The sequence below is a fragment of the Oryzias melastigma genome, linkage group LG7, assembly GCF_002922805.2.
Source record: "Oryzias melastigma strain HK-1 linkage group LG7, ASM292280v2, whole genome shotgun sequence".
NCBI lineage: Eukaryota > Metazoa > Chordata > Actinopteri > Beloniformes > Adrianichthyidae > Oryzias > Oryzias melastigma.
In genome coordinates, this window is record NC_050518.1 from 32,420,121 (window position 1) to 32,444,433 (window position 24,313).

A 24,313-nucleotide genomic window follows, 5' to 3' on the forward strand; every position below is an offset into this window, starting at 1 on the left:
GGGGCAGAGAGAATTGACAAAGACAACATTTGACCTGAGCTGCTTCTTCTTGACAGTGTTGCTGGAGCCTATCCCAACCACTGTTGGGTGAGGTGGGGTCCACCCTGAAGAGGTTGGAGTCTGTTGAAGGGCCACACAATCACACACACACACACAGGGACCATTTAGAGTCATTGATTAACCTGTGGAGCATGCTTGTGAAATCTGAGTTCCTGGAAAACTTGCACGAGGAGAACTCCACACAGAGAGGACCCAACCAGGACTTGAACCGGGCCCTTTTACTCTGAAGTGAGAGTGCTGACCACTACACCAACGTTCAGCTTGCCATCACTATCATAAACCTAAAAAAGGACCTGTTTTTGACCAGTTTCCATCCAGAGGCCGAGGGTGGGGGTGTGGGGGTGGGGGTACGTTTTGGTTGCATCACAGGGAGGAACCAGAAATGAAAACACGACAGAACTATGCATAACAGCCCGGGTTCTGTTTCAGTTCCTTCTCTCAGCCTGCCCTGGTTGCTGGCGTGCTCATGTGGGAGGAGCCTCTTCAGACTTACTCTCAGCAGACTCAGTTACAGTGAAACCTGGATTCTCCAGAACCAAAAGTCCAGTTCTGTTCACGATCCAGCAGAAGCGGTTCTGACTGGTTGCCCTCCTGAGTCCTCCTGCTGCAGTTTGGAGCGTGACTGCAGGTTTCAGGCTAACTAGAACAGAAGACGTGAAGCAATTCTAGAGAAACTTTCAAACTCAAACTTTATCATCTAATAAGTGAAGCAGACACAAGCCAGACTGACTGTGAAGATGATGGAGCTCAATGAGATGAAGAACCAAGAGGTGCAGCCGTCTTTCACCAAATGTTCTGGCCAAAAACCTGAATAATGAGAGGAGAAGAACAGAAGCTTAAAGCTGCATCTGGTTTCTGCCAAAACCCGAGACGGTTGTTGTGAGTGGCTGGTGCCGGCTCAGCAGCATCATCTCCTCTGGAGAGAACTCCCAGCTCTGCAGAGCGTCCAGCAGCTTCTCACCTGTTTGTCCATTCTGCAGAAGATCACAGCAGACTTCAGCATCCTGAAGGTGGTCCTGGACCTGCGGATGCAGAGGCCTTCTGCTGTGCAGACCAAGGTAAGTTCTGATGGAGATGAAGATGCTGCTTTGACATGTCTGGGCTTTTGTATGGAGAGGAAATACACTCACCCCGATGTGTCTGTAATTCCTGATTTGTAACTCATACAATACATTTTGTTTATAAGTACAATAATTATGAAATCTCGTAGGTCGTGACTCAAATCTCGTGGGTCGAAGCTCAGATCTCCTGGTTTGCGACTCAAATCTTGTGGGTCGTGACTCAGATCTCGTGGGTCGTGACTCAAATCTCGGGAGTCGCGACTCAAATCTTTTGGGACTCAACTCAAATCTCATGGGTCATGACTCAAATCTCGTGGGTCGTGACTCAAATCTTGTGGGTCATGACTCAAATCTCGTGGGTCGTGACTCAAATCTTGTGGGTCGTGACTCAGATCTCGTGGGTCGTTACTTAAATCTTGTGGGTCGTGACTCAAATCTCGTGGGTCGTGACTCAAATCTCGTGGGTTGCGACTCAAATCTCGTGGGTCGTGACTCAAATCTCGTGGGTCGTGACTCAAATCTCGTGGTTTGCGACTCAAATCTCGTGGGTCGTGACTCAAATCTCGTGGGTCGTGACTCAAATCTTGTAGGTCTCGACCCACATCGGTGAGCTGTCACAGGTTAGCCATGGGCCTTGTGGATCTTCCAGTTTGGTAGAAATATATTTTCACTAAGAATCTTTATATTAAGGAAAAAATTCTTGTAAATTAGACATGTTTTCTCAAACTTTTTAACTATTGAAAACTTTTTTGATAATATTTTCCCTGCAAAACAAACTAGACCTTTTATGTTGAAGTTTCAGTTTTATGCGATGTATCATGTAAAAAGGTGTTTTCATTTGTATTTCTTACTCTGCTTAACATTTTGGAAGTACAGTAAAACCTCAGACTTTGATTTTTGAACGCCATCCTCTCTGCAGGATCAGTATCAGTTCATCTTCACCGCCGTCATCAGCATGTTCGAGCAGCTCCTGCAGCCGTCCCCGCACCACCTCTACTGCAACTCTTCAGAGGTGAAAACCCCCACCAACACATACTGTAGCCGTTCACGGGATTGGAGGAAGTAGCTGCAGAAACAGGAACTTCCTGTTTGAAAAGTGTGACATTCAGATTCACTGCAGCTAGTTGAGAAACATCTAGACAGAGACGAACTGAGGCACATCAAGACGAGGACATGCGCTGACAAGTAGGTCCAGCCAACACACACTGACTCACACTCACATCTGAGCTGCTGACGGACAGAACTGAAAACATCTCAGGTCCTCCTCTCCTTCATTCAGGCTTATCGTACCAGAAGAACCAAAACTCTGTTTGTTATAAAGGGAAACATCAGCAGTTACAGACTCCTCTCTTCCTCTTTCCCTGATCCTTCTCATTCACGCTCTTTATCACTTCATGATCATTGACCCACAGTGTCAGAGCAGTCCGGATCTGACCGACCATCTCCAACTCAAACAGATCTGTTACATTTGATCCTCCATGGGTGCTCTTTATCCAGAAACAATCCTGTCAAATTCTTCTCTGAGGCCTTTTGTGAAAACAAAACAAGTTAAATTACACGTTTGATTTATTTTTATTTTAAGCCATACTCACCTTTCAAGCAGTCTATTTAATTTATTCTTTTTAAGTTTGTTGGTTCAAAAGTTCCAGATTTGAAGTCATTTGATGATCTAAGGATTCTACTCTTCAGGACTTCAGAAGTTCATCCAGAACATGTTACAATAGAATGGTTCTTAAAGATAAAATGACAGGCTTCTTATCTTCTAGATCACATGTGTCAAAGTCAAGGCCCGGGGGCCGGATCCGGCCCTCCGGGTAATTCCGTTCGGCCCTCCAGATCATTTTATTCTATTGTTATTAATGACTCAATGTTATCTTGAGCTCATTTATAACTTGTACAATTTTGACAAAATATATTTTTATGGAGAGTAAAATATTGAAAGTTATTTAAGGTTTAAGTTGATTTATTCTGGAATAATATTCCTGCCTTTTTATTATTCATAAATATGTTAAAAAGTTACAGTTTTAAAGTTTTAAAAATTGGCATTCTGCAGCTTTTTGGACTATTTTGGAGTTTAGCTAATATTTCATTCTAGGTGTTTTGGCTAATTTATGCTTTTTTCCAGTTTTTTGGGGTATTTTTTTAGTTTAGGATTTTTTTGGGGGGGTTGGGGTTTTTTTAGGCTAATTTGGCATCTAGCTAATATTTTAGCTAGCTATCAGCTTCAATGTTTTTAACTACCAATTTCAGCATCTTCAGTGGTCAAATTCAGTTTCCGGATTTCACACTAGCATTATCACAGGTAATGCTATATATCTAGTTCATTATTACGTTAAAAAGTTACAGTTCTAAAGTTTTAAAAATGTAGTTCTAGAGTGTTAAATAAATGTTTATCCTGTTCGGCCCGTGACCTCAGGTGTGTTTTAGATTTTGGCTCCCTGTGTGAGTCAGTTTGATGCCTCTGTTCTAGATTCATTCATTCATCTTCTTGACCGCTTTGTCCCTTTCGGGGTCGCAGGTGTACCAGAGCTTAACCCAGCTACTGATGGGCGAAGGCGGGGTTCACCTGGACAGGTCTCCAAGTCTGTCACAGGGTCTCAATCACACCCATCCACTCTCACATTCACACCTAGGGGCAATTTAGAGAAAATAATGAAGCATGTTTTTGGATGGTGGGAGGAAGCCGGAGTCCCCGGTGAAAACCCACGCATGCACGGGGAGAACATGCAAACTCCACACAGAAAGGTCCCAGTTGGTGGTTCTGTTTCAGAAACCCCAGCCGGGATTTGAACCGGGGCTTTCTTGCTGTGAGGCAAGAGCGCTAACCACTGCACCACTGTTCACCCCCTGTTCCAGATGAGCTTCTAGCAATGGACTTTATCCTGAGATGATTGTTGGAAGCGCTTTCACCATGATAGACCTGCTGCTCCAGGTGGTTAGCTCTTCTGAATGTCCGGCTGACTTCTGATTCGTGGGTGGAACGTGAAGTTAGAAGAGATCTGACAGAAACACATTTTTGTCCAGAAATCACCTTCTCCTTTGCTGCTGTGTGAGTCTGGTTGAGTTTGTGAAGCGAGCACCTCCATGATCAGTGCTTCATCCAGGACTCTGTGAGGAAGGATGAGCTGTAAAGTGTCGTCCTTGTCCTCATCTCATCTGTTTTGTCTTTGTTGATGTGCCGTTGGTGAGCACAGACTAAAACATGTTGGGCCTCCTCCACACAGACTGGCTTGAGTTCCTGCTGCTGTTGTGTTCTCAGATACTCCTCAGTCCGTGCAGCTACAAACCAATGAAAACCCCCCAGGTGTGCCTGTTTCCCGTGAGATGATTCATCTTCACATCGTGTTCATCTTCAGGCATGTCTCTACTGTAATTGTAGCCGCTCTTTTACTCGTCCTACCAGCCGGTGTTTGCTGTGATGTGAAGAAACAGAGTTTGTGCCAACAACCATGACTCCACATCACAGAGATTATGTAGTCATTCTGAGAGCTCAGTCATGTCAACTCAACTCCAGTTCAAACCTTTTAAAGATTTTAGATGATGAAAAAAATATTTCTGTTCTACAAGAGGTCCAGTTAAAAGGACTGTTCTGTAGAAAATTCCACTTGGATTACAGAGAACCTTCATTGGGATTTAGTAGGGCTGGGTTGATCAAACCGATCAATCGACCTGAACTTAATAAATCAATAATGGATCCATAAAAGTAGAGATCGATCCAATGTACAATGCTAAAGTCCGCTAGCTTGATGCTAAAGTTTAAGGGGATTTCCCATAGGAGGGCTAATGCTAACGTTCAGTCGACATAAACATACATTCTGACATCACATTAATATGAATATCTTCAAAACAGTTTTTGATTATTAATGTATTTCTAAACAAATGTCTAAATGTGTAAATCTGTAAACTTTAAATTTAGTTGAATCGAATTGAGTGGATTGAAAGAATAGAAAAAACTCTGAATCAAATCAAATCAATTCTAGAAGTTATTGCTGATACCCAGCCTATGAATTATACTGTAAATGTTGGTGGATCGTAAACACAGATGGTCTCCTTGTCAGGCTGATCAGGACAAAACAAACATCTATTTACCATCAAACCTTCCTCTCTTCCCCGAACTCTAACATGGCACACTCACACATTTTTATGCAAATAGACACTCACACATGTGCGAAGTTCAGGACACCACATGCAGACCACCTCTGGTTCTCAAGAGCCACACCTCTACTCATGTCCTAGATCTCCTTGCTTTGCTTTCTGATGTGAATGATCCCGTTCCACGGTCAGATCAGTGGGAACAGCTGGTTTAGAAACCAACCGCCACAGGTAGAGCGTGCTGGAACACAGGCGGTGTTGTGGCTCTTGAGAGTCCAGGGCTGCAATGGAAACTAGTTTCTGAGGTCTGATTGCTCCAGGTTTGGCTCTAGCGTGAGGCTTGTTGGGGAGAGTATCTGGATTATTTGTTTTTTATTCTCTCAGTTTAGCACATCCTCCAGGAACGATTTGGCATGAAACACCATAAAAGGGTTCATGATCCTATGAACAGAGCTTCTGTGATCCTTCAGGCACTCAAACTCTTCACTGCCACAAGGGGGAGGGGCATATCATGAAGAGGGATTTATCAGCCAATCACTAACGAACCATGAAACCAAAGTGCTCAGGGACAGCCGGAACTGTACCTGTACAACAAACCTGTACAGCTGGCTCCAAATCTCCATCTTTGTTGTACCGCTAATGCTAGCATGCATTTGAGAAGAGCTATAAGCTAGCGAGAGAGAGTGTGAGTAAAGGGATGATGGGAAATGAGTGCAGGCTGACTCCTCATCCTCAGTCCCGCCCAAAAATATATCTTTTTTTTAGAGTTGAACTTCTAATGAACTCCTGCCGCTCTAGAGAAACTATGTCTTAGAAAGCAGAATAACGAAAAGACCACTTCAAAAGATGATCAGAGTGGGTTTCCAGTCTCAATATCATCAGTCAATTCCCCGATAATGAAATAGTTTGCCGTCCGATTGCATTAGTTAGAACAAATGAACAGACTTCCAGCAGAAGATGAACCGCACAGGGTTACTGACTCCGCCCTCTGGACATAATGAGAGGTAAAATAAAAGCAAAACAACCTTCAAAAGTGTTCATGCAGAAGGCGTATTACTCCCTTCAAGATTCACAATCTTCTATCTGCAGAACAACACGATTGATAAAAACCTCACACGCCCCTCGGAGGAGACATGGAGAATGACTTTTTTAGACATTTAGGTTGTTAAAAACGTCATAATCATCATTAAAACGCTACTGGGAACGTTTCTTTAAAGTAAAACAAATTGTCAAACGGAACTTTAATAAAAATTGTCACAAACAACAAAAATTAGGGAGAAATAATTTTATCCAAATCTTCATTTATTTGACTTCAATTTATTACACATTTTTTTAACTTTTTCGTGACAATTACAGTTTTTTCTAGACGTTCCACATTGGAAACAGAATCCCTTTAAGCCTTCCTCACAGCGGTCTGCAGGTGAAGAATGGACACATCTGTGAAGGTCCTGCAGTCAATTTTAAGATGGTTTAAGACGAGCCTGTAAGGCTAAAATGTTCATGGACATTTTTTTCAGCTGTGGGCATCAGGCTGGTTAAAGCTTTAACAACTCTTCAGTGTAGGTAACGGGGAGGTGGGAAACTCAAACGTGTCTCACGGATTTTTCGTTTTTATTCATTTTTTTTACGCCTCAATAAAATAATCCTGTGAACTGCAGGAAACGGCGGCTCATTTGACTGCAGTCAATGTGAAGATACCATCTTCTCTTCTCCAGAACCTGAACTAGACACTAGGAACAGATGAGGGTTTAGTGCATGTGCAGCAGAGCTGTTGATGGAAAGAAGATCATTCATTCAGACAGAGTCTGTCCAAGACAGTTTGATTGATTTAAAGGAGAAATACTCGGAAATGATTTCTTTTTACATTTGTTCTCTTTCAGAAGAAACTACATGTTAAATCTCAATAAACAGGATTTTCACTGGAGGGGAATTTAATTCCTAAAACAACTCTTCGGCAAACACCATATTATTATGCAGCTATGTGATTATTGTGATTGTTGAGGCAGACAGTCTGACTAATCACAGGTATGCAGACACCTGTGATGATAATTAGATGACACCAGTTTATTCATTATTTTCAGTATTTTCTCGTTGAGCCCCTGAGAGGATGAAGTACTTCAGTTTGGGTTTTGGTCATGTTCTCTTTGCCGTTTTCCTTCCGTCTGTCACTCCAGGTTTCAGATGTAAACTTCACGCCGCTGTCTTGATTTCTGTTAATCCCCTCAGAGTTTTTCAGTTTGTCAGGTCCTGTCTCTGCTTTGTCACGTTCTCGTTTCTCCTGGGTTTTTGGCATGCAGTCTGTTTTTCTTCCACTTCTTTTAACTATTCACTCAGCAACAATTCAGAATCGGTCTGATTGGTTAATTATAGGTACATTTGTATCAATGATCTTAGTAGTTAGTTTTTTTATTGACTTTCAAATGATCTGCAGCTATGAAACTCTAAATAGATGGTTTTGCTCGTTACCAATCAGAACAAACTCTGATATGAACGCTGCAGCTGGAGACCAGACATGAAAGCGACTCGAGATCTCTACTAAACTGAAGGAAATGACTTGTTACTGACGGAATGGAACAATCAAAAACCCAGTTTACAGTCACACTAACATTTTAGTGTGAAGTGATGTAAATATGTATTTACATTCTCCCTTGAGGTGACTAACATTTCTCTAGGTGATGCAAACCAGAACATCAACATGATGACGAGAACACTCCTAGAAAACTGCTATAGAAATTGGTTTCCATTTACTGTAATATCGGTCCTGAATAAACTCAGACTTTAAGGAAGTCATTTTGTGTGAGCCTAACACAGGTGTGTACGACTCCACGAGGACCAATCAGGCTTCTTGGATTCAGCCGATCTCCCAATAATCCTCTGGGGAAATGTCAAAGGACGTGTCAGGAATGATCATCCACCATTTGTTCCTTTCCTTCTCCTGCAGACATTTTTTTTTATTTATTTAACCTTTATTCTACCAGGAAATGAGATTAGATCTCGTTTTCAAAGGAGACCAGGTGACGTCTGTCTCCAGGTGGTCTGAGTTGTTAGTTTTCTTTCTTTTTTTAATTGTAGAATTGTTATCACAACATGATAAACACAATCATTTCCTGTTTGCAGCTGAAAAGACCCGAGAAGACGACCCCGATAACCCCGACCTCCCCCCACAGCAGGTACAACAGCACCCACCTGTTTATCTTCCTGTTTGTCTGTTTGCATACCTGTATGTCTGTCTATATCTTCACACCTGTCTGTATCTACACATCTGCACACCTGTCTATATCTTCACACCTGTCTGTATCTACACACCTGTCTGTATCTGCACACCTGTCTGTATCTACACACCTGTCTATATCTGCACACCTGTCTATATCTACACACCTGTCTGTATCTGCACACCTGTCTATATCTGCACACCTGTCTGTATCTGCACACCTGTCTATATCTGCACACCTGTCTATATCTGCACACCTGTCTATATCTACACACCTGTCTGTATCTTCACACCTGTCTGTATCTGCACACCTGTCTATATCTACACACCTGTCTGTATCTACACACCTGTCTGTATCTTCACACCTGTCTATATCTTCACACCTGTCTGTATCTGCACACCTGTCTATATCTACACACCTGTCTATATCTTCACACCTGTCTGTATCTGCACACCTGTCTATATCTACACACCTGTCTGTATCTTCACACCTGTCTGTATCTGCACACCTGTCTATATCTACACACCTGTCTATATCTGCACACCTGTCTATATCTACACACCTGTCTGTCTGCACATCTGCCTATAAGAGCAGCTTCAGTCTCAGGTGTTAAACGAGCTTTTCTTCAGCTTCCTCTCACCCCTCATGTTATCATGTTACCATGGAAACAAGGCTGAGTGAGTGCATGGGGGTAGGAGGTGAAAAGAACAGAGGAAGTGTGAAGGGGGGGTGTTAGAAATAATGGTTGACGGTTGAAACAACGATGTGGCTGGTGGCTGTGATGGTTTGAATTCCGGCCTTCTGTGTGGCTGTCTGTGTTTACCTGAAGTCTCCTCCCACCTCTCACCTGTGTTCATCCACCCGACCTCCTACGGCTTTAGCCACGCCTCCTTCCATGGTTTTAATCGTTCTCCTGACGCTAACATTGAAGGTACTACAGAGTACGAGGAGAAGGAAAATCAAAAGTTTGATTGAAAAAGTCGTAAGAGGAGGAGCTGAGGAACCCTGCAGTTGGAGGCGGAGTCTCAGATCAGGTAGTCGTGATGACCTCTACTGGCTCTTCTGCCTCTCAGAGGCCAACCAGCTCACCTGGTGAGACGGAAGTGACTGCTGTTGCTATGGCGACCACAGTCAGCTGAGGGAGGAAGTGGGGAGAAGATCTACTTCCTTGAGGTGTAAATATTCAGCAGCAGCTGTTGATGTGGTGGCTCAGCTTCACACTTCAGGTTGTTCTGAGCACGCCGTTGGCGTGGAGGACAGCGTCTGCTGGGCTGTGAAAGTCTCCGTGGTGCCTTCGCTTCACCCACGCGGCTCGCTGGCCTGAGGACCACCTGTGAGCGTTCCTCTGTTCTTCTCTTTGCAGTTTTTCTTAAATCATTCATGAGGTTTGAAGTAGTTTTAGCCTTCGACCTCATCTCTCCTCTCATGTTTCTGAGCTCGTGTCTCAGGATTTGTTTCTGGTGGATTTTGTCTCCATGTGGTCAATGCTTTTGAGCTGTTTGAAGGCATTCCCCCCTCCCTGAGGGTTCAGACTGGATGGCCCCCGGTGGGATGCAGCGGCGTCCACACCCTGCAGCTTCAGCCTCTGTCATGCATTTGAATGAGGAGTTTTTCTGTAGAATTCTGATCTCAGATCTTCTCTCTGTGGATCTGCAGAGGTCTTTGTTCTTCTGTCTCTTTATTTCTCAGCAGATCTTTCATGTCACAAACATCCAGTCTGTCTTTTTTAATTACATTGCAGTTTTTAGAAAAGCTACAAACCTGAGAAATACAGAGAATTGAGTTTAAAAACCTCTCTGAGTGGTGAAGTGACAGAGTGCTGATGAGGAGGAGCAGAGATGAAGATGAGATGACTGGCATGTGTTTGTGCATCAGCCGTCTGCTGGAGTGACTGGAGCCACACCTGCATGCTTTCTTCTTTCCTCAGAGGGGTTTTCCACAAACTTCCCTCCGTCTTTCCTTCTTTAAGCCGCGGCTCTAACAGCCTAATCCAGCATCCAGACTAAAGAGCGGCTTCTGGAGGCCGATTCAGAACACACGTTTGTTTGTGTTTGTGCAGCTTCTCACATCTAGACTAACAACTTCTGTTCAGACATGAGCTGCAGCAGAACTTAGATTTTTATAAAAATAATCAGAAATCCAGCTGTTATGTTCTCATCCCAGCTGAAGTCTACAAACGTCTTTGCTTAAAACGAGCTTTGAGTTGTTGGTTTTCCTAAAGTTCAGACATGTTTGTAACATTCATCCTAACCCATGAAAAGAAAAATTCCTGCTTCAAACTTCAGCAGGAAGGAATCCTGCAGAAAACTCTGCAGCGTTCTGCACTCTGCTGGATGTTTGAACGTCCATAAACAATAAACTTTTTCTAAACTGATCTTAACTTTCACCGGTGGATTTCAAACCCTAACCGGAACAAACTTTCATTTAAAGCTCAAACTAACTGGAGCAGATCTCTGTCTCCATGTCATCAAACGTCCGGACAGGCGTCCAGCACCAGGACGTCCGCCGAGTTATCTCTGACTGCAGAAGAATTTGACTAGATGAAGAGATGGAGTTTTTCTTCCTGCTGTCCTCTGTTCCAGCAGCTGCTGCTTTCAGAAGCTCTGATGACAGAGAAGAACATGGAGTTCGTTCCTCTGACTGTCACATCTGAGTCTGTTAAACTCACTGAGCCACGCTTTCATGATCCGAGGGTTTCATGAGTCTCAGTTCTCTGGTGGTTTGATTATTTTTCTTCATAAACACCTTTGTCACTTCCTGTTTTTGTTTTTTACTTCCTCTCTTTGGTCTGTGGTCGCATTAGCAATGAGCCATTAGCAATGAGCAGAACCACAGTCCCTCTTTTGTTCCGGCGAGTCGTCACACCTGTCTTCACAGAAACATGTCTTGTCCAGACCAACCAGTGCAGTGTGAATCTCTCTGAGGGGGAGAAAGGAAGAGAACTCGATCTGTTAAACATTTTGGGGGGTGTTTATGAATGGGGCGGTAACGAGTATCCGGGTGCTCGGATACTCGCGATCTGCTCCCGAAAACTCGAATATTTGTGACGTCCAAGATCGCTGATTCACGATCTTTATAAAAATAGTAGAGTGTAGTAAAGTAGAATTCAGGAACGATGTTCTGTTGCTCTGCAATACAGAATAATGTTGGATTTTAAGCTTATAAACTAAAACAAACCTGAATGAGCAGCGCTATTGTCACCGGAGATAAACAAATCTTCATGTCGGTAAAACTTCAGATTTTCAAAGTAAAACTGTTTAATTCCATTCAAAAACTGAGACTGAAGTTCTTTTCTCTGACATTAATATGTGTCTCTGAACAGCTGAAGGATGGATGTAATACTTGGAAAACACTTCTTAGAAAGTTTGTTAAAGTGAGAAAGTTTGTGGATTTCTGCTTTTTTACATTTTTTTAAACAGTCCCGTTTACAGTGAAGGGAGGAAGTTCTACGCTCACAAAGCAGCTACAAAGAAGGAAGTAGTTTTAAAGACGGCTTCTGGACAATAATTAATTTAATAACAAAACCTCCATGAAGAAATTGTAGGAACTGTTTGATTCCCTTTAGTGATAAATCCCCTGAAAGTGTCACAGATGAAACTGCAGAGTCTTTGTGGAAACCTCCAAATATGGACCTGCACCCTCACACCGGGACGTCTGCCTTCATTGGAGGGCTCTGGGCTGTTCTCGTGTCGCTCCTCTTCACTCTCTTCCTCAGAGGAAGAGTGATGATGATGATGATGATGAGCTTCCTCCACCTCTGTGTCAGCAGCTCCACCCAGAGACCCGTCATGAATGACACATACGCCGTGGTCAACAAACCCAAGAAGAGTCATCCACCTCCATCTGGCCACACCCCCACTCCTGCAGCCACGCCCACATCCAGCAGCGGAAGCAGGTGAGGTGAAACCTTCACCACACTTCACAGGAGAAGATCTATTTCATTTTGCTTTAAATACTTTCTGAGTGACAAACGTTTATCAAAGATCTGAGCTCCACTTCTCTAAAGGGGTTTTGGAGGACCTGTTATTTTAGTTTTGATCTTCTGACATGATGAAAGACTTCTTCAGGATGGAGCGCCCCCCCCCCCACAAACAAGATCAGGGGTCTGCGACCTGCAGCTCCAGAGCCACATGTGGCTCTTTTATTAAAGAAAATTAAAAAACAGTTTGTAAATGTTATAAAGTAACTATGAAGTAAGAAGTGAGAAAGTATAAAAGTAAACTAACTTAAACTTTAACTAATTTACAAACAGTTGAAGGACAGAACATACACTGTCAAAAGTGAAACTTTAGATCAATTCACAAAACTTCTGTAATATGTTACTTTTAAAAATATGAGCTTTTATCGAATTGGAATTTCATATGAGTAAGCCATCAAATCAAACTTTGAATTTGATGAAAACTAATATTTCAAATGTAACAAATTACAGAACTTTTGTTAATTGATCTAATGTTTCATTTTTTTCAGTGTATCACGAGTCAAACTTCAACATTTTTGTGCGTCCCGAACTACAGAAAACCAATGAACATCAATAAGTACAACCAGCATGAAGACGGATCGGATTATTAAACATATTTTCTATTTTTGAAGTGAAGTGTGTTGGAAAAACATGACAGGAGTCACTTTATTAGCATTTTGGTTTGTTAGATTTTACATTTCAAGTAGAGATGCACCAACAACAGTGAAATGTACTATTTGTATTTAATCTCTGCTGACATTACACTCACTACTACGACTTTTACTGCATTGAGGTAGTCATACGTGACAGGATGTCTTTTATTTTGAAAGGAACTTCTGTCAAAAGTTAAAAAGGCTATTTTCTTTTAACGTTTTATTCATGCAAAATGAACACAGTTCATGTATATTTATCATAGTGGTAACAATGGCATGAATACAAATCCGTGTTTTGATTTAAGGGTGAATGAAGACTCTGTGGCTCTACTGGTTTGTAGTCAGTGGGAAATCAGCCAGAATGACTCTTCAGAGCTGAAGGTTGCAGACCTCTGACCTCGTGGCAGCCCAGCATTTTCCAAACTCTTCCTCTGTCCGCTGGGCGTCTTTTTCCAGTTCCTTCTTTAGCCACACCCCCTTTCGGTTTGTGTGACAGCCCCAAAAAGGGTCAGAATCCGCCCACGATGACTGACGTCAGAGGAGTGGAGGCGGTGCAGGTGGGGTAACGTGGCGTGTAGACAGTGGAGGTCGTTTGTTGTGTGGCGTGATTCCCACACGGCCATCACCGGACCACGATGACCACGATGACCACGATGAGCCGATGACCTGATGACCACGATGACCACGATGACCACGATGACCACGATGACCACGATGACCACGATGAGCCGATGAGCCGATGAGCCGTGCAGGGACAGACACCATCACTGACTTTAGAGTTTTTATAGATTTTGAATGTTTATTTGTTTATTGGTGATACCAGTTCAAATAATATTCCAAAAGAAAAAAAGGTTCAGAGTCAGACAGAAGAAATTCATCTTAATAAATAATCCCAGTCTGTTCCTGATCCGATCGAGCCCTTCTTCCATTTCTTTTCATTTCCATCCATCACTGTAAATGATATTTAATGTCTTTACCTGTGCAGATGGACGTGGTTCAGAGAGGTGAGCTCCACTCACCTGAACATGTGAGATCTCAGAGGAAACGGATCCTCAGTCATTTCTGTTTCCTCTCAGGTCGCTGCCCTTCTCCCATCACTATGACAACGAGCCCTCGGGAGCGTCGGCCGCTCCCATCTACAGCACGGTCAAGCCCAAGCTGAAACCCCACAGCCTGCCCCCCTCCGCCACGCCCATCTACGACATAGCAAAACCCAGCAGGCAGTCGTGGGAGGGGCGGGAGTATCACCTGACACCCGGTGGGTCAGGCGGGCTTCATGCGGGTTCCAGGAGTCGGGTGACGTGTAGGATGTGAACGTGTCGCTCTTCTCTCCTGCAGCTGACAGTCCTTCACCAGCAGAGGCGGATCACGACTATGAGATCTTCTCCTCAGCAGGAGCCGCGAGCAGCTGCTCACCTGCTGGCATTGGTGAGAACACCTGCACACTCCAGCTTTCACACGTCTCTGCATCCGTTGGGCTGGAAGAACTCACTCAGGTCCCATGCTGCAGCTGCAGGATTGATAGTGTCTCAGATGCAGCGTCAGGACGGTCAGGAGGCCGTGTAGCTCCGCCTCCTCTGCTGTAGGTGGAGGGGAGCCGCTCGATTGTCCTGACATGTTCACAGGAGCAGCGGCGATGAGACCGTGGTTAATCTGATCCTCTGTGGTTAAGATTAGGAGTTTCATCTGAGCACAAACTGGATGAAGTCGATTCTGTTCAGTTCACTAACTGACAAAGGAGCTGAGAATAGTCTGGACATGAGGGGAACCAAGAAGAGAAGAACATCAGTGAGATTGAATCCATCAGTAGATTACAGTCCAGCTGTGGAAGTCCCTGGATCAGACACTGGATCAGATCTCAGCCTGACCAGTGAAGGATCAGCCACAGAATCACCAGACGAGGAGCTCCAGAGACTAGACTCTGACTGACGATCCCTCAGGAGGACTCGGGGGTGGATGTTCAGAATGGGGTGGAGGAGAATCTAAAAGCCTGTGGGGTGGAGAAACAACGATGATGAAGTTTAGAGAGAAGAGTCCCTGAAGCAGATGTAGGAGCAAAGCCTCCATCTTCTTTTCTACATCAGGAACTCTTAAAGTTGCAGTTCCTCCAAAGACCTCTAGGGGCTTCAGAGGAAGCAGTTTCTGGTTTACACCAGGGTTTCTGCAGCCTGTGGCTCCAGAGGAACATGCGGCTCTCTGGTTAAAATAAAATGTTTTATAAATGCTTTAAAGTAACTGGAAAGGGAAAAGTAAGTCGGTAGAAAAGATAAAGTAAATAAAACTTTCTTCAAATTATTCCCAAACGGTTGAGGAACAATCATCCAACGAGGATCCAGACAACAGCAGCTGTTATTCTCCATCAATCCTTTGTAGTTTATCAACGTCATTCTGACACGTTTGGACTTCATTTTCAGCTTCATTTATCACAGAAAATCTATTTACTCTCATTAACCAGAATTAAAGCTACGTGAAGTTATAATCCACTGGATTATAAAGCAGATTTTCTATTTTCTTTTCAACAAATTGAATGATTTAAAGTGTTCCTGGTGGTTTTAATATATGGTAGAGGTCACTTCATCAGCTCTGATTTAGGTTTTGTTGGTTAAATTAATGAATCTGTTGCTGAAATGAACCAGAAACAGTCAAACTAACAGTTTCTACCATTAATAACTGTATCCTTTACATTTGCTGTTTGACATGATCCTATAGTGTAGGATGTATTTTATTTTGAAAGGAAGTCATGCAAAGCTCTGTCTAAAGTTATAAACTATTCTTTTTTTTTAAAGCTATTTTCTCTTCAAGAAAAAACACAACAGTTCATTTAAATGAATCGTATAAATATAAATCAGAATCTTAATTTTTTAAAGGGTGAGTGAAGACTCTGTGGCTCCTACTGGGTTTAGAAATGGACCGAATGACTCTTTAAGGGTTGAAGGTTCAGACATCTGGTTTGGGAAACTGTCTGATGGTTTTTTCAACCTTTCATGTTATCAATCTTTCTTTACTGATAGTTTAATGTTTTATTTACCAGAGTTACAGTTCAAAGAAGGTCTTAATCCTTCATCCCTGGAGCTCCAGGATCATTCCAGGAGATTCTAAAGGAGAAAAGCGGCTCGGCGAGCCGCTTTTCTCCTTTAGAATCTCCTGGAATGATCCTGTTAACAGTTGAAAAGGTACAGTGTGTTAAAGATTTTGTGTTCAAGCGTCACCGGCGACGCCTGAGGTGTTAAAGGGTCAAACATCTTCTTCCTGACCCCTCCTGAAGCACCAACACGATCGTTTTTATCCGTTCTCAGGGTTCAACTGTCGCGTGCCGAAGCCCAAAGGACCCAGAAGTCCTCCAGCGCAGTGGAGTCGGCTAGAACGATGATCACAGAGGACGATGGGACCGACTAACCCAGAACCAGTTCTGAGCTCATGTTTGAGTGGTTTGGGTGTGTCAGATCAGCTGTGATCTGATTGGCTCTCACTGCGAATGAAGGATCAAGAACTGGAAAATTCACTAAAATTGCGGGTTTGTTTTTACTATGATTTTAATGTAATAATTGATTTTAAACATGTTCATCGTTCAAAAACTTGAGATACTTTATGCATTTGTAATGAAAGGTTTTAATTTTTGAAGAAAAAAATCTGTTGAAACTATATTCCAAATATTTTTTAGGATAACTCACTTGAGACAAAAGCCGAGTTCATTCTGAAATTCTTCAAAGCACTTCTTTTTTTTTTACTTTCTCCAGTAAATGTGGAGTGTTAAGTGTACAACTTTCAAATATTTAGAGAAACTCCAAATGTATTATTTTCTTTTCTCACCAATAATGTATAAATGCCCACATCTGAAGGAATGATTCAGTAAAGAGGAAAATGAAAATGTTTCTGCTCATGTCTTCAGTAAAAACGTGTTGAAATGTTGAGGCTGAAGTTCCAAAGAGAACATGATCTCTCAATCCAGTAACTGAAACGATCTAAACGTGATTTTCCTCTTGAGGGGAAGCAGATGGCATCAATTATTTGTGCTTCACACATAAATTTAGTTTCTATTGGAAAATAATTGGCCTGTCATGAACCGCCGATGCAGACAGTGGCCACCAGGAGGCAGCACAGGAAGTTGGAAGCAGCGGAGAGGCTGATGGAGAAAGCAGAATGTAAATGTAACTGATGCATGAATCCAAATCACACATGGAGGCTGGAGGAGGCGGTTTGAATGAAAATGTTTCTGTGATCACTCAGTCTGTGTGAACGCGTACAGCTGCATTTGTGAGGACAGCTTCACCTTTCATGAGGACGTTAGGTTTGCTCTTCAATGACATGTGACCTGCTGTAGGTTAGTTAACTCAGCACTCAAGCAGACGGTGCGAGGAGGAGCTCCCTCGCCATGTGTACGGCAGGCGGCCAGCCTGGTTTCAGCTTCTGAGCTGCTGAATTGTGTTGTTTGTGATTAGTCTATTTACTCTCCCAGATCACTTCTGGATCTGGATTCTGCAGCTTCTACTTCTACATTCTCCAGGGAAATATTAATCATTCATGTTAATAATATTTTTTACATGGGTCCTTCCTGTTGTGACAACAGCATCCATCTCCTCTTGGAAACAAGTTCAGCCTCTCACAGTCTGAGACTCGCCCTACAGAGACGTCCTGAGCTGCCTTCATGTTCCTCCTGGTTGCTGTGAATCTTCTCCCAACCACACTAACTTCATGGATCCAAAGTGGTTTTAGCTTCTGCACTCCGTGTTTCTTCAAAGGAACACTTTTAAAGCATTTACACCGCTCCTTTAAGTCACAGCTGTCCTTACAGGTGGACTCAGGCTGTCTGCAGGTGAAAAATGGGCACACCTGTACGCAGGTGAAATGTCAAGCTCATCGACTGCTCAGTGAACCTGTAGAGTTCTATGACCCTGCAAGCAAAAGGTCGTAGCGAACACCTTTACAACACACGAGTCAGAGTGAATAGCGGAGATGACCAACACGTCCTCATCCCAAACAAATCACATATTTGATTTCTGTGTCTCTTTTGGTTGTTTCTAATAATAATATACATTTTATTTATATGGCTCCTTTCTTGGCACTCAAGGTCGCCTCACAGTACATAAATAAAAGCATAAAAACACAGCAATAGCATCAAACACAACAGTAAGTCAACAGTTAAAATTACAGGTAAGTGTCAGGTATTGAATACACTGTGAAAAAGTTTTTAAAAAGTTTTTTTGTCCCCAGCTTGTCTTCTTTTGATGTGCTGGCTGTTTGTGAGCTCAAGGGTCCGGAATCCTCAGGACGCGGTACCGGTCCTCAGGCTGCGTCCAGCACTGCTATCCTAACCCAGACACGGTACGGGGCGTGAACGGTCCCGGACGCGGTACTGGATGTGGTACCGGACATGAACCGGTACCAGGTTTGGGTTATGCCGGAACATCAATCTAAATGCACAGTTTTTTCATCCTGTATTTTTGTGTTGCAGATATAAAATTGTAATTCTATAAAGTTGTTAGTGAATTTCATTTCATTCTGTACATAAAAACAAGACTTTTATTCTGGAGTCTACATTATAAACACATGTGCATAGACAGGATGAACATAATCTGGTTAATTGTGTGTGTGTAGTGTGTCCCGTCTGTGTGCTACATGACCATAAAAGCCGGTTGTGCGTCCGCCGTGTGTCGGCGATGATCTGACGTGGAGACTGCAGGTTTTCAGGCTCCAGGATTATGAAGAACAAGATTAAGCGTGCTCGCACAGGCACAAACGCTTTCATCATCTGTTGCGTTTCTTAACAACCGCAGAGTGTAACTCTTCCATGTGTGCCCTGCTTTACCACTAAACACACTGCACTCACTGCTACACAAACACACACAACGCCGGGTTCTGGGTTCAGGCTCCTTAGAGGAGGACAGACCACAGACGTCCACCGAGAAAAACTCATGAAGAAGAAATGAAGCCATGCTGGAAATTAGAGGGCTGTCACGTTAGCTAAAGCGCTTTACAGCTGTGTGTAAATATATACACATACTGAGCAGGAGTGTATATATAGATGCAGTCCCTAAACACTTAATTAGGAACACCTGTTTAGTCTGCAGTAATTTAATCCCGCAGCTCTGCCTTCCTTTCTGCCCCTCACAGGTTCCTCACCAACAGGTTCTGAGCTGCTGGATTTGGAGACGATTCACACTCAGTTCTAACAAGCTGGGATGGATGGGGGACACGTGGGGCTGATGATCAACCAACCTCAGGACCTCTTCTATGAAGTGACCCCCATGAAGCTGGACACCAGTGGAGGTCACTGCTTCCTCAGATCTAACAAAAGAGGAACAGAAAAGCCAAAAAACGAATTCAGTCGAACAAAAAATCTCCTGTTGGTCCTTTTGTTAGCCTGCAGTGCAGACGTGTCTGTAGGAACAACCCAAATAAGTGAGGACTGTGATACTACAGCAGTAGAGCAGTTTCATCTTAACAAGTCATCTCATAATCTGAGGTTTTTGATCCGATTCATAGTCAATATTGATTCATTCTGATTGATCCGATTCTCTGACCTAAAATGGATCCGGGATTATCTTGATCCAAACTTCCCCTCAGATAAAAACCTGGTAGTGAACAGAAATGTGAAGTTTTCCAGATTCTTGTATTTCTTCAAGATAATACATTAAATCTGTGTACAAACAAACAAGAATGAATGTCAAATCCATGCACATTTTAGTTTGATAAAGTTGTTTTCCACATCAGGATAATCCATCATTAGAACATTCCAGCACACTGGTCACAAGTCTTTACTAATTTCAAACAGTTTCTCCACATAGACCCACCAGAACATGTGTCTGGGGAAGTCTTCAGCAGGTCCAGTTTCTTACTTATTTTACTTTTGACAGCAACACATAAAGGATCCTTTCAAAATAAAATACATCCTGTGTCAAATAAGATCCTGATCCAGTTAATTTACATTAAGAATATGAGCTGCTTATCTTAATATTAGACCATTCTAACAATAGACTAAACCTTTAACCATCGTTTGTCTTTGTTATCTGACATGTTTGCATATTGGAAGAAGGGTATTTGCTTTTGATTTAGTGGTCACAAAAGACTTATACAAGAATACATATCAGTTTAAAAATATAATAATATCTAACAAAGTCATCATGCATTCAAATCATTTCTTCTTCAAAGCCACAATGGAGGGGTAGAAATGTGAAAGCTCTACAAGATAGAAAATGAACACACAAAGGAACAGCATGGAGGTGGTTGCTCTGATGAATGCAGCATCTCTGATGGAAGCTTCACTAGTATGAAGAAAAGCTCGAAAGTGTCTGGATTCGACGTGGTGGATGAAGGAGAAGGGTTTCCCGTCCAGGACAACACTATTATCAGCATCAGCAGTCATCTGCGCAAGTCTGACTCCTCTCCAGTAAATTGACAAGCTGTCTCACTCTCCCTCTGAAGCAGGAACGCTGCTCCGAGCTTTTATCTCCTCCAGACTTGATTACTGCCGTGCGTTTCCCTCTGGGAATCCTGTCAAAACTACTCAAGGACTTCAGTTTTCTAAACAGGGCTGGATTTTGATTTGTGTTTAAATCTGAACTCATCATATTTGCTCTGACATCTCAGGACTGGACCGAGTGACTCCTCCCCCATGGCGTTCCAAACAGGAAACTTCCTGAATTAAAGTTCCATTTGAAGCAGCCTGAACACTTTTTTAAACCAAGAGATGAACTGAGGAAGAGAAGAATACTGAAGAAGAGGTGGAGCTTTGGAGGACCACACCTGAAGCTGTCAGAGTTTCATTCAGGGCAGAATGGAGATGTATGGAAGGTGTATGACAGCTTTAGGCTGCGCGATGTGGTGGTGGTGGTGGGGGGGGGGGGTACACGATGCACATTATCAGCATTTTTTCATCCATTCCACTGTCTGATGTAAAAACATGTATGACAGGAAGCGGGATGGCGGCATGCGGAGGCTGTTTCCTTCATCAGCTACACAGAGGGTTCAGCATGACAACATAAACAAAAATAGACGGAAAAAAAGCCTCCGTTTGGATGACAGAGACCGAGTGAGACGGAAAAGGAGAACTAGTGAGAGACAAAGTCAAAGAGGGAGAAAAGTGGGATGATGAAGCGATAAAAGAGGGAAACAGAACAAGTGATGTAAGCAAAGGAGGAGGCCTGGAGAGAGATGGAGCGATAGAGTGATGAAAAGACAGAAAGTGATTTGAAAGAGAGTGATAAAACCGAGGGATACATGGAGGGGGAGCAGTCCTGCCTTGTTGCTAGGCAACTGAGCAGCTCCCCTTTGAAGTTTTCTGCCATTGTTTTTTTTTTTTTCAACAATCAGGTCACAGCCAGGCTCAGCAGTAACCATAGCAACCACCTCAGCACCACACCTGCTGGCCATCCTGTCCTCCAGCGGTGATCCACCTCAGGCGGACGCTGGACGCCATCAGCTGGAAGGACACCAACAAGTCCGGTTTTCTATGACAAACATTTTTAGGGCCCTTGGGGCCCCTGAGCAGCGTGTCTCGGTCCGTCCAATTGCCTCAAAGATTTTAACTTAGCTGCAAACTGATTACTAATCTCATTTTGAACCAGGAGTGACGTCGGTTCCTTTCTTCAGATCATCACTTAAGAAACACCCCCACCTTCTGAGAGGATCGGGGCGAGCGTTCACACAAATGAGGGAATCCAAACAAACCCGAAGATGAAATGTTCTGATGCTGCAGTCAGAGCTGACCGTTGAGCTGCAGATTTGAAGTCAGAGCAGGGACCCAAACACAGCAGCGTCTGCGTCAGGATCAGACTCTGGCTGTGGCAACGATCCGGTCAAGAGCCGAGCAGAACCCAGAGTCTGCAGACGTCAGAGGACTCAAACAAGAACTGAAAGAAATGACGGGAGGCGGATAAACCTCCAAGTGTTCTGGAGGTTAAACCTCACCAGCATGCCGCTCCTTCCCAGTCGGATGAGTCAGTCTGCTGATAGCATTATTCTCAGGCTCGTTCTATCGTCTGCAGCAGACCTGCTGCCGTCCTCCTTAAGACCTGATTCATGACAGGGAATGAAACTTTCTGTTTCATCTCTCTCCTCAAATCACACTCTCAGTAAAGAAGGTTTAAAGAGTGCTAAAAACTGTGTGACACTCCAGCAGATGTGTTGGATATCAGACAAACCTCAGGGTAACAGTCAGAGTAAAGACAGAGCGGTGGTTCTGGACCTCATGAAGGGTTCTGGAGGCTGAAGCAACAGCTGCAGGCACATACACGTTTCCATGCACATCTGAGGACACCTCACCACTAAACACACACACATACACGTTTCCATGCACATCTGAGGACACCACACAGCTACAGACACGCACACACATACACGTTTCAGTGCACATCTGAGGACACAACACCGCTACACACACACACGTGTTTCCATGCACATCTGAGGACACCTCACCGCTACAGACACGCACACACACATACACGTTTCCGCGCACATCAGAGGACACCTCACGCTGACGGACTCCACACGCCCTCATATTGTCATGCATGCTGCTGGTTGTTTCACGCCAACTACAAAGATTAATGAGAGATAGGCATCAATTTACACTGTGGGGGCAGAAGGAGGGGCTAAAAGGTTTTCTTCTGAGGGAAAAAATAACTGCTGAAGGAAACTTAAAAACACGTGTGAGAAAAAGTGTTTTACCTCAAACTGCTCAGCCTTCCTCCTCATCGCTGACGTTCCTACATCCTGAGTTGAGAAGGAGAAGAATGATAAACAGAAAAAAGAGGAAATCAAAGCAAAACCAACAAAGCAATAAAGATAGGGGCCTGGAAGCAGTAAAAAAAACATTAGAAAAGTGAGGATGGATCGAGAACTAGACCCTCGACTGGCTTTAATTAAGAAAATTACAGAGACCGACGGAGAGGGCAAAACCAGAGCTGTCAGCTGATTACAGGGTGATGGCGGCCCCAGTCTAAACCTGAACGTAGACCAACCCCAACGTTACGTTATTTTGGGCTCCAGCTGGAAACTGGGAGTTTGCCTCTGCAAGCTAACCACACGCCTGCAGGCTGAACCGGGCTGGCATTCACTTTTACTTCTCCGCTTCTAGAATGTTGAACTTCACGTTTATAGAATCCATGGCATCTTCATTTGACGTGTTTGTTCCTCCGTAGATTCATCAAATCATCTTTGACTGTCAGATCTGTGGAGCTTTGTTTATATCCTTGATTGGGGTTTTTTATAGGAGCTTCTTTTTGCTGTCAGTTCTCTTCTGGCTCTCAAGCAACCAATCAAACGAGCAATTATTCAATCAGTTAATGAATCGTTCCACCTACATGTATGCATCAATCTGTCCATTTATCTATCAACTCACTCATCCATTCCTTCATCTGTCGGTTTATATCTCAGCTCACATCTCCATCCATCTATCTACTCATCCAACCATCAATCCGTTTATCCCTTTATCAATCCTCTGCTCTCTGTAACCTCACCGTTCCTCTTCAGTTCCTCTCATTTACACACAGATTCCCTTCCTGCTGTTGCTGACCTTCGTTCCTCTCCTTTCCAGATCAATCCTCCACCTCTCTAGACGTTCCTCCACCTGCTCACACCATAGATCACAGTATCATCTGCAAACATCCTGATCCACAGATTCCTGTCATCAGTCAGTTTGATCTGAAACAAGAAGGAGCTGATTTTTACATTTGTACATTTGACACTGACTAGAATGAATCTTATATATTCTGTGTCATTTATGTCATCTGTGAATTAGCTTATTAACATTTAGAAAAAAAGGAAGATTTCGTTGTGTGGTGTTTACATATGAGGTTCACTAAAAGCTTTTAACAACTTGTAATCAAGATAAAATAGTATTGGAGTTAGACGGTGCTGTTCCTTCATCCACCACGTCTAATCCTAGCAGAGATGTTTGGCGTTTTTGTTTGAGCTGGAGATTTTCTCTGCTACATCCTCACAAAGGTACAGGTGGATGCAGTTCTTCTCAGACAGACAAATTGATTAGCTGTGATGACGCTCAGCTTCATTCTTCTTAGACCAGATTCATTCTTCACAACACCATTTTAAACACAACATGTTCTTGCTCTTTGGACTGCAGCTGTGGCAGTGATGCTACTGTTTAACAGCTACTCTGATGCTCTGTAATTGTGCTGCAATCAGAAATAGCTAATCACATTTTCTATAAAAGTGCATCTTTGTAACACTTTTTGCTGATTGTTGAATGTGAGGCTTTTCCCAGAACGACTTTGGCAGATGTTCAGAACAGGGTTTGATTGGACCGAGAGATGAGTTAAAGAG

The 24,313-nt window shown here is 43.3% G+C and overlaps 1 protein-coding gene across 3 annotated transcripts in view; it reads left to right on the forward strand.

Moving 5' to 3' along the window:
* ptpn18 (protein tyrosine phosphatase non-receptor type 18) overlaps nt 1-16,904 on the forward strand; it is a 31,532-nt gene extending 14,628 nt beyond the window's left edge. Inside the window, exons 10-16 of one of the 3 annotated variants that reach the window (XM_024263844.2) lie at nt 1,041-1,118; nt 2,041-2,133; nt 8,331-8,383; nt 12,192-12,320; nt 14,113-14,294; nt 14,375-14,464; nt 16,333-16,904. In XM_024263844.2, coding sequence (XP_024119612.1) covers nt 1,041-1,118; nt 2,041-2,133; nt 8,331-8,383; nt 12,192-12,320; nt 14,113-14,294; nt 14,375-14,464; nt 16,333-16,406 — 699 coding nt within the window. In that variant the 3' untranslated portion in view covers nt 16,407-16,904. Of the gene's footprint in view, nt 1-1,040; nt 1,119-2,040; nt 2,134-8,330; nt 8,384-12,191; nt 12,321-14,112; nt 14,295-14,374; nt 14,465-16,332 lie in introns of those variants that run through there. The other 2 variants (XM_024263845.2, XM_036213001.1) reach the window with 2 other exon arrangements.
* The last annotated feature ends 7,409 nt before the right edge of the window (nt 16,905-24,313 follow it).